General features: G+C 39.4%; 1 protein-coding gene across 1 annotated transcript in view; it reads left to right on the top strand.

The window, feature by feature from the left end:
* Nucleotides 1–12,425, top strand: part of LOC115464539 (vomeronasal type-2 receptor 116-like) — a 74,612-nt gene extending 62,187 nt beyond the window's left edge. Inside the window, exon 6 of the mRNA XM_030194905.1 lies at nucleotides 10,141–12,425. Within this exon, the coding sequence (XP_030050765.1) occupies nucleotides 10,141–11,039 (899 nt within the window). The 3' untranslated portion in view covers nucleotides 11,040–12,425. The remainder of the gene's footprint in view (nucleotides 1–10,140) is intronic.
* The last annotated feature ends 1,033 nt before the right edge of the window (nucleotides 12,426–13,458 follow it).

The raw sequence follows: 13,458 nt of genomic DNA, 5'->3' as shown, positions 1-13,458 counted from the left end.
GTTCATGCAGTAGATCAAGTTCCAGATAAAAACAAATTAGAGCAGGTATGAAATTACACTAATGAGTCCAATGAAATTTTCCATCCAGCAAAGCAGCTGTAGGTGTCACTGTTTTCAGACTAGTCTCACAGCATGCTTCAGAAGGATGCCAACGTAGAGTAAATAAGGGTGCTTTGAAGGAAGACAATAAACCAAGTAAACAGAGCAGAGCACTTACAACTTAATAGAAGTTTATAGACATGAGATGATAAAGGCACAGTTCCTAACAAGTGAAACAATTTACTGAAGATCTGGGCAGTTCTTAAACAATAATGACATTAGCAGAAAATAGCATTAGCACAAGGTTTGATACTAAATGCAAATCTAGTTGAAGTTAATTTGGAAGAATAAATCTGTAACCTATTGTATTGTAACAGAGCATACCAGTTCAAGTACATTTCCCTGGTGAAAACATACGTCCACACATTTATGCACTTAACTCAGACTTTCTTAAACAACGTACAGTGTTCTTTCGAGATATGCTGCCAGGTGGCTTTCTAACAATACATTCAACTGGCAGCAAACAACTTTAACCATGTCTCATTCATTATTAAGTGGAACATCCCTATAAGCTTTCACAGAATTACCCAAAAAGCAATGGGAAATTTTCATCCATCGATATCGCAATTAAACTTCCTGCAATGCAAAACATAACTGTAAATCATTATTATGGTAGCTCCCTCTGGTGGCTAAAATAAGTAGGAAAACAGTACTCTTTAGCTACTAATAGTTTCTTAACATTGCCTCTCCTGGGATTATTGATCTGCAATATCACTATAAACCTAAGATCTTCATCTTGATGGTTAGCCATGATCCAGTGGTCTGTCTACCAAGGGTGGTCTCAAAGTGCTGAACTCTAAGATTGCTTAAATGTTGAGCAATTCGATATTTAATCTTATGTTTAGTTACCCCAACATACCATTTTTGACATGAGTATCGGGTGGCTTAAACTACTTGTTGTGATTCACAATATGTTCTTGATTTCAACAAAAAAAAATCCCTTTAAAAATGGGCCACTCATACTTTATCTGCCACAATACACAATCGTAATAGATCATCATATAGGAATTGCAAATTTTAAAAAGTATCATTCTTTAATTCCTCTAGCGATTTCTCAGGGGAGGAAAGTAATTCTGTCCAGTCACAAGTAGGAGAAAAAGTTTTCAAATTCAAATAATATAAAACAAAGTGGGAAAGTGTGCAATTAATGGTAACAGGTTATCTATTATGCAGTGAAATAGAAGGCAAATAAGAGCAGCACAAATTAGTTTCAGGCAAGGTACATAAAAAACTAAACAACGTCATGATGTAAATGCTCGTTTAGGTCCAATATTCCTGGGAGGGATGTCTGTGAAACCTCAGCGACCTAGGATACAGAACATACATAGGCATAACACTATCATGAGAATTAAACACATTTAATATTGCAGTTGACAGACATGTATTGTAACAAAATGTAAAGAGAAGGGAATTTAAACCAATTGGGGCAAATTAGGTGCTGTCCTTGTTCTGGGGCAGTACAAAACATTTCAAGTTGCAGGGTACACAAAATATGTTAACTTCTTCTTGATCTAAACATTCATCTAGATTTACTGGGCCTGTGAAGCAGTTTCTCTTGAATCTGAGCTACTTAAGGTACAGTGATACAAATATTAATGAACTAAACACTTTAAGTAAAACAGGAACTGCAGGACAAAGTTTTAAAGCATTTAGTATGTGGACACAACAGAGAAAGAAAAAAAAAAAACAGGGAGGAACTTTACAGTAAATCTCCCAGTGAATGTAAAATTTATCCTAAATGTATCCTTGTAAATCAAAATCCAACAGTGAATGTTAAGTTTTGAAACCAATGTAAGAAAGTTAAAGGCAGTTGCGTACAATGTTAGTAGGAGGAATGAAACCAGCTGGAAATAAGAAAACTGCATTACAAAAATTAGCATGCCATCAGAAATATGAATTAGCAACATGCAAACTCTGTCAGGTATACTGTGGGCGGCACCACCATGATCGATGGTATCAATTTAGACAGGGCTGCACAAAACCCTTTGTCATCCCAATACATTTTCAAAATAGGTATCCGACACTGTTTCAGCTTTAAGAATGCTGTCCCATACAAAGAATCAGGCTTTAATGTATGAGTATAGTATGTGGTACAATAAGATGGGCCATTTGGAATTGGATCCAGACTATAGAAATAAATGAATGATTTTACAGCCTGTATTACATATGCGCCACATACCATGGAGGATTGAAAAGAATTAATGAAAACAAGGCAATTATCAGAAGAACATGGCTAAATATGTTCCCTAAAAGAAAACATAAACGGGAAAAAAAACATCAGGACATAATTTCAGCGAAGACTAGTACGAGCAGTGGTCACATAGTCAGGGTTCAAATGATGTAATGTCCTACTTGTACTGGAAGGTGTCAATGAAGGTGAAAGGACAATTTTACGAACCTGGAAAAAAAAAACTGCAAACAAAAAATCAATTAAACAGAGTAGGACAATGAGGGCCTCTGTCTAGGCCCCAAGTAACAATTCACATAATGTGTGCACAATTGCTTAACTGGGTAATGAGCTATGTTACCAACAAGCTGCTGCTTAAAAATCATTAGACAGACACATGTCATTAATTTGCACGTTTGAAAATCGAATACTGATGTGACTATTATTCCCTTTTGTTTTGCTCATTAATGACATGTGGCTATTTGTAAGGAAGGGGAAAAAGTTTAAAACAATAACTTATGAGGGTAAGTTAAACAAATAAGAGCAAACTTAGGCAGTTGCCTAGAAAAGCACTGTAAGAGCATGAAATACTGTACTGTAAGGTATATAAAAAAGCTTAACAACAACAATTCCTGGTTTTGTTTTGATATACGCCTTACAGTCAAATTTTAGTATACAGAAATAAGAGAACATCACAAAAATTAGGGTTCCAATTTTAGTATATGTGCTGCCAAATAGCAGTGTAAGTGAAATGGAGAGCACCTAAATATTTATCGGTTCTCCTGCGAGGAAAAAAAAAGAACCGCATAGAGACAGATGAAGAATTGAAAGTCAAGGAATTAAGAGGTTATAATTTAGATTATGCTATAGAAATGCAATAGTGGGCATGATTTTACAATGGCTCTTGTAATATAGCAGCATCTGCATTCTTTGCTATATAATAGTGTCAGAGGATAAAGAAATTAATTTTGCCTCATCAAATGCATTACACAGGAAAGTAATTTCTTTATTGCCGACCATAAGGGTTATGTGAGATAACACATGACTTTTAAGATAATCATAAACTTTTTCAAGTCAAACCCAGTCATACAAGGAGTACAATGTTCATAAACTGTAAAGGTTGTTTTTTTTTAAAGGTAGACCTTGGGAACAGCAGTCTGCTGGCATGAGCTTGTTAGCTAGCGAAGAAACATACCAAATTGTATTGCATTTTAAATATTTGTCTGCCCTATGAATCAGGGCCCTTGAACCATAACGCAGCTGAAAGATAAAATGCAATTAACGACAGCCGTAAGACTTGAGTAAAGTAAACAGGACATAATTAATGGTGGCAAATGACTCTGCACAGTGAAAATAACGTAGCAGAAAGGCAGGAAACACAATTAATCTGCGTACAATAAAGTTACAAGCAGCTGAATTTTTCCTGGAAAAAAAATGTTATGCACACATTCCCACACAAACTGGCCAGTCTGCATTCACGCACACACACATTGATGACAGACAGCAACAGAAAGAGGAAACGTTGCTTGAAATAACAGCACAACCTCTGCCACAACTTTAGGGAGGAGAAAAAAAAAATACAGCTATGTTTAACCAAAAGTGTAAGGACACAAAACAGTTATCCTAAGAAACAGTAAGTAAACAGGGCTACAATGAGAAATTCGACTGCAACTAAAATAAAATCCTCTTTTTTTTTCTACTACATGAGAAAGTCTCACTGGAAAACCACTCCAACACTTTTTTGTTCTTTTCACTGCATTCCAAAACAAAGCAAACTACAGATACTGAGTTGTTATCCTGCTCCAACATTAACAATTACTTACAAGGACTTTCTGCACTAAGGAATCAGTGGCGCACACTATTTTAAAAGACACAATCTATTTCCTACCCTCCATGAAAGTATTTGAGAACTCAAAATCAACATTAAAAAAAATATATATATATATACTTACAGACGTCTATCAAAATTCCAGACATGCACCCTTGTGCAGCCGACGCGTCCACACCCAGCTCACCTGCACTTATGCTAGAGACCGCAGCCACCACTTTGCCCTGTGCAGTGAGATTTCTCAACCCTGCAGGCTCTTAACTCAACTGAACTCCGGAGTAAAAAACAAAACTTTCCACAGTCCAGCTGCAGAAATAGCTCAGACTTTTTTTTTTCTCTTTTTCCCTTTTTTTTCTTTTCCTTTGATTAGTTTAGAGGGCTATTAAAGCAAATTACACAGGGTAATCAGCCCCTGTTCGAGAGCACCAAAAATGTGTATTTCTATCTCTTAGCCCCCCCCCCCCCCCCCATGGAGGGAAAACACAGATAAGAAAGAGAACTTAGACTCCATTAGGTGCAGTCAGGAAATTACCTTTATTAGCTTGTCACAGAGCCAAAAAAATACAAATAATAGTTCTCTCTCTTGGAGTAGGTTGTCAGTCCTGAAAAACAAACTGCCCCCCCTAACACCTCCCGGACATCACATATATACTGTTGCAAATTCCATTTCTCATAAATCATGTGATTTCCCATAAACTAGCACCATTAGGTTGCTTTCTACCATATATGGATTGTTCCTGTATTCTATCAGTCTCTCCTGATGGGAGTTCACGTGCAAAATCGATACTTATTGGCTAGTCAATTATCTGTTCTGCGTGCACAGTCAGAACAATACCCTTGTGTCCTCTCTCTGTCTCTCTCCACAAATGCAACATACTGGTAGGCTTCACTGTGTCCTCAGTCCCTTAGCAACTATCAAGGTTACATCCACCTTATATCAAAAACATACTCAGCTGCAAACAAATGTTATGAAGTGTCAGTTCTCAGCTCCTAAGAAAGCAATGATTGTTACACAAGATGCTGAGTTAGTAGGCTAACTTGTGAGAACCAAACTGACAGTACAGGCCTTAGGCATAGGCCAAGCATAGGATGGCATATACAGCTATACTGTGGAAGTTATTCACTATCAGCACAACCACAAAGTGGAAGAACGTGAACTGCTACGAACAGTGGACCAAAAGAAATGGAGTAGCACAGTCAACAGAACTTTCAGAAAAAAATACGCTTTTAGGTAATTGTAAAGTAGCTTGTAATTCTGAACATAAGCTTCTCTTAAGCAGGCTTTAGAAAGACTCTAGAAGTTAAAGATGCTCCAATTTGGAGCATCTTTAACTTCTAGAGTCTTTCTAAAGCTCGCTTAAGAGAAGCTCATGTTCAGAATTACAAGCTACTCCATAATTACTTACAAGTATATGAGACTCCTGATGCAGGCACACTAGCCGAAACACGGTGCCATGTTGAGTCCTTTTATGCAATAAACTTGAATTTGACACTTCATTGTCGCCCACGTGGCTTTTTTTTCTGGAAGAGTTCTGTTGACTGGGCTACTCCATTCTTCGTATTCACTATCAGGCACATATTCAGTCTTACCATTCAATGTGTGGTTTTTTTTTTAATGCCGACCCAGTTATTTAGCGCTAGAATCCACATAGTGGTAGGTGCAGTGGTGGCCCTACCATTAGGCCACCTGAGGTGAGGACCTCAGGCGGCTTTGTTCCAGGAGTGACACCCTCCCCTTCCTCCTCAACCCTTTACCTTATTTGTTTCATTTCCAAAAAGACAGCAGTGGCAGCGATTCCCATAGGTTGTCCTGCCGCCGGCACCAACCTCTTCTCCTACTGTGGCCCACCTCTTCAGGTAACTTCCTATTTCCTCAGAGGTGGGACGTAGTAGCGAAGAGGCTGGTGCTGGCGGCAGGGAAGCCTATGGGAATCACAGCCAATGCCACCTTTTCTGAAAAAAAATATAAGGTAGACCGGGCGAGGGAAAGGGGGCATCTTATTCCTGCCTTTAGATTGTAAGCTCTCTTGAGCAGGGACTGTCCTTCCCCATGTTTTAACTTGTACAGCGCTGCGTAACCCTTGTAGCGCTATAGAAATGCTAAGTAGTATTAGTAGTAGTGGTTGCCCCTGGGCAGGTGCTTAATATCCTGATTCAGGAGTGACCAGCTCTGTTATATGGATAGTGGTGATATTCAGTCCACTGTCTGGATAAAGTTAGAATAAGCATTTTGAAGGGCAATACACAAGTAGATTTTTATTTTATGAACTATCCCCCAGATTCTATCTAGGTCACCCAAGGTCGACTGCCCAAATTTGGACACACTAACAATCAATTATTGGATTTAATTATAGTTGTTTGACACTTAATTGCCAGTAATTAGGAGTAACACGAGCATCTGTCCTACACCCTATCCTATAACATCCTATAGGATCGGGATGTTGTTGTAGATAATACACTGAAATCTTCCTCTTGCAATTTAATAACTTTGTGTCATCAGCAAATTTAATTACCTCAGTAGTTACTCCCATCTCTAGATCATTTATAAATATGTTAAAAAGTAGTGGTCCCGGTAAAAACCCCTGTGGAACCCCACTATCTATCCTTCTCCATTGAGAATACTGACCATTCAGCCGTACTCTCTATCTTTTCACCAGTTTTTAATCCACGATAGAACACTACCTCCAATCCCATGACTTTCCAGTTTTCTCTGGAATCATTCATGAGGTACTTTCATGGAATTCCCTATGTCTAATCCACGACTAGCAGCTGCCCACTTGTCAGCAAAACTAATCACCCCACATTGTGCAAGAAATATGGTATCCCTTAGAAGATATTGTAACCCTAGGGGTTAAAATAATCTTACCTGAGCTCCTCCAGAAGGAAAAAAAAATAAGGGTTCTATTCAGTGACATCACTCTGGGACAACAGCTGAGCAAGCAGAGACCTGGTTGCCTTGACAACAGCTTGCTGGGCAGTTGAGGAAAGGGCAGAGGCAGCTGAGGAGAGAAGCCCAGTGAGTGTGTCTGTGGCTGAAATAAAAGTGGAGGTATTTAAGGAGTATTTGAAAGGAAATTCAAAGGTTAAACAGGGAAATAATAACTTTGTAACAAGTGTTGGTGTTTCCCCTGATGAACAGCTCTCAGTTAGAGAGAGACTGTATGCTGATTTAATTGGTGTGTGAGTGATTAGGTGAGTGAAGCTTGATAGAAAAAGTGTAAAAGTACGCTGGCCAAATTTGGGAAGTGTGTAAGGGGTGTACCATTGGGAGTGTCTCTGTATCTTTGTGGAGAAAGTGATGGTGGGACTAGCAGTGAGGTATGTAACTTAGAGTTTTGGTTGGAGTGTTGGCTGTGTTTCAGAGTGGTGGTATATGTCATTGCTTCTGCCCATTTTAGTTTAGGGAAAGTAAAGTAAAGGTAGCCTGCCGGGAAGTGAAGGAATTTTTCAATTACTTTTATTTTCACTAGTTTGATTGGCCACAGTGTTTGTATATTCATTTAATGACACCTAGCACAGTTCCTGGAACAGTGACAGGAAGATAGGGTTTTCTCTCCAAATTTAATTTGGTTAAGATAGGTTTAGGGAGCAGATCTACAAGGAAAAGAAGGAGAGAATTGTGAGCCTCTACCTGAAATAGAAGATAAATTCTGTTGGGCCCCCACGCAAGAAAGAGTTCTACACCTCAGCTTTCATCTGGAGAATAATTTACTTGACCACAGCTAAGTAACCATGAAATGCAAGTGAACACAAAGAATCAAATTCTTTGGAAAGGAGAAGAGGAAAGGGGTGTTATTAATAAGTATTATAACCGAAGAATATGTATCTGATACTGGGGAGAAGCTTCTGTTGCGTGTGGGTGATTCTGTCTAGAAACAAGGGAAGGAAAAGTACAAGGGTTTGCTAATGTTAACAAAGTAATATCCGGGAAATAGAAACATAATTACTAATTTTGTATCTCTTCTAAATGTTTATTAAGTTGTTGTTATAGAAAAGAATGTAACAGGGTATACATAGGGGTTCAATTGGAAGTATTATTGATTGTCTTAAATAATTTTTTTTTTTTACTAGTTCCATCTCACTAGTTTTATTTGTACCTCTTCTCCGCTTCTGGGTGATACCATCCGGTCCAGACTTCATTTGCAACCTAAACCAGAACAAGTTGGTAATTCCAGCTTAACCCAGGAGTAGGGGAGGGATTTACAATATGTTTCTAACTAGTATTGAAAATCTACCAGTCCTCTGAGGCATTGAAGTAGGATGGGGTACGACAGCTTTCACTCTCATCTTTGGTGAGGTTACACTTTGCAATACGAGGAAAGATGCCTTCTCCATTGTGAAACAAACATAAGAGTAGTCATATTGGGTCAGACCAATGATCTATCTATCCCAGTATCCTGTTTTCCAAACAGTGGCCAAGCCAGGTCACAAGTACCTGGCAGAAACCCAAATCATGAGTCCTTTGCTGTGGAATAAGCTGCCCGGGTATTTGTATTTGACCAGTATGAAGGATCCCTCTGCTCCTTTAAGGGAAACTTTGGCCTCTGGTTCAAGTTTTATATATGATAATCCACCGGGATACAACACCCTGTAATCCGCAGATGTGCCCTCCGACCTGGGGTACGTCAGCAGCACTATTTCAGCACAGCTCCCAAAATATACAGTCAGGAAAATAACTCCAGCAGTTTCAATACTGCAGTTCCAAAAGCAAAACAGTTCAGGAATCTCAACAGCTTCAATACTGCAGTTCCAAAAACAAACAGGGCATGAATCTCAGCAGTCACAATGATGCAATTCAAAATAAGCAGTTCCAAAAAACAAGCAGTTCAAAGAAAACAAGCACTTCCAAACAGGCAGTTCAAAAACAAGCAGTTTAAAAATCCCACCAGCAGTTCAGAGGGAGAGAGCCTCCAGGGGTCCCACCCTTCTCTGGCCAGCTCTATCTCCTGGCTTCCTCCCACTTGACCCCGTCACTTCCTGGCTCCTCCAAGATTATTATTATTATTAGTAGTAGTAGTAGTAGCATTTGTATCCCACATTTTCCCACCAATTTGCAGGCCACTGCCTTCCTTTTTTTACCAAGACCCTGCACCAAGTGGTTACCTGCTGTTTGAACTTTCCACCTTTGGATCTTGCCAGAGCTGCAATATCCATTGGTTCCTCTTGCCTCACTTCCTCCTCCCTTTCTTCCCCCTTCCATTCCATGGATTCCTCACCCCACTCATTCTCCAGCTGATCCTCCTCCCCCTGATTAGTTCTGCTTAGAGGCTCCCCCTCCATTCCTGGCCTCCCGACTGTGTCTTGGGTTTTACCTTTACCTGCCTTTCCCTTGGGCTCCACTGGGGGCTGCTGGGATAGGAAGTCTTTGATTCTGTTGTAAGACCTCCTCAAGGGCTGCTGGGAATCATAGTTTTTACCCTGCCTCCAGCCCTCTGGGGGAAATGATCTATGCCTTCTCCTGACATGTGGAACTCCTTGAGCTAAGAATCTGGGTTGTCCCCTCCTCTGGGCCTTATCTTCTCCTCCACCGGTAACCCCCCCCCCCCCCTCTGTTCCCTTATCTCCTTCTTCATACCAGTGACAATTCTAGGTTTAAGAAACAGCTAAAAACATATCTTTTCATGCAGGCCTTTGGGTAAGCCAGTAAATAAAAAGGACAAATTGCTGATACTGTGGTGGAGGAGGTTGATTTTTATGTTTTTTAATCTGTTTTTAGATTGTATGTTTTTATTGTAATCTGCCTAAGTTTAATGTAGATAAGTAATGAGAAAAAATTAAATTAAAAAAATAACGTATGCTTTAACTGATGATGAACAGTAAGCTCATCATCAGTTACTAGTTTAATGTTTGTTACCTGTATATAATATGTAAACCACTTTGGATGTACCACAGAAAGGCTGTAGTGTATATCAATTGCATTACCCTTACCCTTACTGTTTGTCCTAGAATTAAATTTTGAAACAAGCCTTACTATAAAGGAAAATCATTAATTTGCAGTCTAATAATTAAGTGATGCTATTTGTGAGATAATATTTTTCACTCTCAGATACAGATACCTGTATGACATGCCCAGAGGACCAATGGCCCAACCAGAAGAGAGATGCCTGCATCCCAAAAGTGATAACCTTCTTATCTTATGAAGAGCCTTTGGGGAGAGCTCTGACTTGCATCTGTACTTTGTTATTTCTTATTAATGCTGCCATTCTAGGAATCTTCACTCGTTACCAATACAGTCCCATAGTGAAAGCCAACAACCGGGATCTCAGCTACATTCTCCTTATCTCACTTATGCTCTGCTTCCTCTGCTCGTTGGTGTTCATTGGCCATCCTGAAAAGGTGACCTGTATTCTCCGACAGACCGCCTTTGGCATCACTTTCTCCATTTCGATTTCCTCTATACTGGCAAAAACCATCACTGTGGTTATGGCCTTTCAAGCAACCATGCCTGGGAGCAAGCTCCGGAAATGGATGGGTTCCAGAGTCTCTAACTCTGTAGTTCTTTCCTGTTCCCTTCTTCAAGTTCTTCTTTGCCTTGTCTGGTTGTTCACTGCTCCCCCATTTCCATATTTTAACATGCAATCAGAGGCTGGAACAATACTAATTGAATGTAATGAAGGGTCAGTAGTTGCATTTTACTGTGTTCTGGGTTACCTAGGATTTCTTGCTGCTATCAGCTTAATTATAGCTTTCTTGGCAAGAAATCTGCCTGACAGTTTCAATGAGGCCAAGTACATCACCTTCAGCATGTTGATGTTCTGCAGCGTCTGGATCTCCTTCATCCCAACGTACCTGAGCACCAAGGGCAAGTACATGGTGGCAGTGGAGATATTTGCTATCCTGGCCTCCAGTGCTGGACTTCTGGGCTGTATCTTTCTCCCTAAATGCTACATTATTTTGCTGAGACCTGACAGGAACAGTAGAAAATACCTAACAAAAACTGGATAGATTATTAAATTAATCCATCATTCATACAAATATCAACGTTATAATTTGCTGGACCAATCCAAGTTGAATGAGACCGAATTGTTGGTTGTGGCCATTCTCAATTTCACATTTTTTTAAAAATTATAGTTAAAATGAGTTTTTGTACACTATTTAAACATAAAATTAAAATAGATATATGGGTCAACAGAGAAGTTGTCAGTGATCCTTTTGTACTGGTATAACGTTATACAAATGACAAGCTGTTCAGAGTTATTCTCAGTTCATTGTCAATGAGGAAACCGTGCAGAAGAATTTGGGGGCTATTTACTAAGGATATGCATTCATTTGAAAGGACATAGGAAATATAAACAACATTTCACATGTTTCATGTTATTTCTAACCCAAGATGACAAAAACTCTGAAATCTCAATTTTTTTTCCAGTATTGTTAAATTTCAGGGTTTTTTCCTCCTCAGTTTTGTTAATAACTGCTAGGAATGAGCTAGCCTCAGATCAGTAACAACACTTGGGTTAAAAAGAACCTGTGTTCCAGAAGGAGGTGTTTTGCTTCCTGGGGATCTACCCATAGCTAGCCCATTCCTAGCTGTATCTTGAATTTCTAGTAATCTTAGTTTCTGTTTCCTGATTGGCCCAGCAGAGATCATTCCTGCTCCTCCTCTGGACGCTTCAGTCTCATTTACTTGTCCAACCATACATTTGGTTCCTGTTTTTTTCCTTGCTTCCTGATGCCTCATGATTCCAGTTTCTTTTCAAGCTCTTCATTTTCAGTAATCCTTGTTTTGCCCTTTTGTGTTGGATGCACTTCTTGGGGGCACAGTGACATTAAACTTACCTTGAACAATTGTAATTTTTGTATATTTCTTGTCTAGTATTCAAGCCTTGGGAGTACCTGTCTAGTAACTTCTCCCTTCTACCCCCTCTCCTAGCTAGGTGTTTTTGAGACAAAATGTATCAGCCAAAATAAAGGTACTGATAGACTGACTCGGTCATAAGGACTGTCTCTCTGTGTCAGGTGTTCAGCGCTGCGTGCGTCTGGTAGCGCTATACAAATGCTAATAATAATAATAATAATAAGTATGAGTGCCCACAGAAGCTTAAACAGAGCTTCCAACTTACCCAGTTCCTGGAGGGAGACTTTTGACCAGTCCTGGATTTAAACTTACATCCTAAAGCAATATAGGATTTGTAGCTCCTGATTCTACCCACTGAAATCAGTGCAGTAGGTCCCATAATGCACCATGATGAAGCTATCAGAAATCCAGGACTGGCTTACAGTCTCCCTCCAGGAACTGCTCAAAAGACACTGCTGAGGTTTCCTGGCTTCCCTGGTTACAGGGTAAGCTGGTAGAGGACAGACTCCCAATCCTGTAGGGCAGAGACTCTTGTGTATCACTACAAACTGTAAGTCATATTTCCTTTGTTTGATTTGCATTAAAGAAGTTTTGATTCAAGAGTTCTGAGTCTTCATGGTGATGTTCTATACTATGGTTTAGCTGACAGTCTAGCTAAGTGTATGATCAGCACTTCTGCAAGTACTGTACATATCTAATTTGTCTTCCATTTATAGTTTAATTGTATTTGCTAGGCCGTTCTAACAACAGGCAGAGCAGAGCAGTGTACATACTAGTTTAAAAACAAGAGCTTTGAAAAAGGAAAGGAATTACAATGTCGGATAGGGCAGTAAAAAACCATTCACACAAGTAATGAGGAAGATGGGAAGGGGAAAAAGGTGACCGGGGCAGTTAAGTTCCAGATTTAAGAGTGAAAAGTCCCATATCTTCCAAATCAGCCATTCCCAACTCAGTCCTCTGGGAACACCTAGTCCCATTGTGTTTTCAGGATATCCACAATGAATATTCATGAGTTAGATTTGCATGCAATTGAGACAGTGCATACAAATCTCTCTCATACATATTCACTGTGGATATCCTGAAAACACGATAGGACTAGGTGTGACCCGAGGACTGGGTTGGAAATGGCTGTTCCAAATAGTCACCTTTCCTTTAAAGAGTTCACCAAATTTGTGAGCCAACAATATATCTGGTCTAGCGAAGATTTCAATAAATCTGCCGCACATGGATCTAGAGAGCAATGCCCTCCTTCAAATTGATTTACAAAGATCTTTACATCCTTCACGTCTATCATATTAAAAAAAAAGTCCAAGAACGATCTACAGGGACATTATTCAAAATATCATCTGCATCTGAACCAACAGTAACTTCTGCAGGCTCCATGGGGGGAATAGTATGTAAGAGCTTACTTATCTTAGACTGGAAAACAAAATCTGCAAAAGTTCTGAGTCGCAAGAGTACTAGAGCGAATACATGAGCGTGTTTGTATATGGCGATGGGTAATACTTCTATAAAACAAATTGTCCTTTTCCTGAATTAGCAGATCTGTTTTTTTATTCAGTTATATCA

This window comes from Microcaecilia unicolor, chromosome 3 (genome assembly GCF_901765095.1).
Source record: "Microcaecilia unicolor chromosome 3, aMicUni1.1, whole genome shotgun sequence".
NCBI lineage: Eukaryota > Metazoa > Chordata > Amphibia > Gymnophiona > Siphonopidae > Microcaecilia > Microcaecilia unicolor.
The sequence above is the reverse complement of the archived record's forward strand: the minus strand, read 5'-3'. Positions and strand labels throughout refer to the sequence as shown.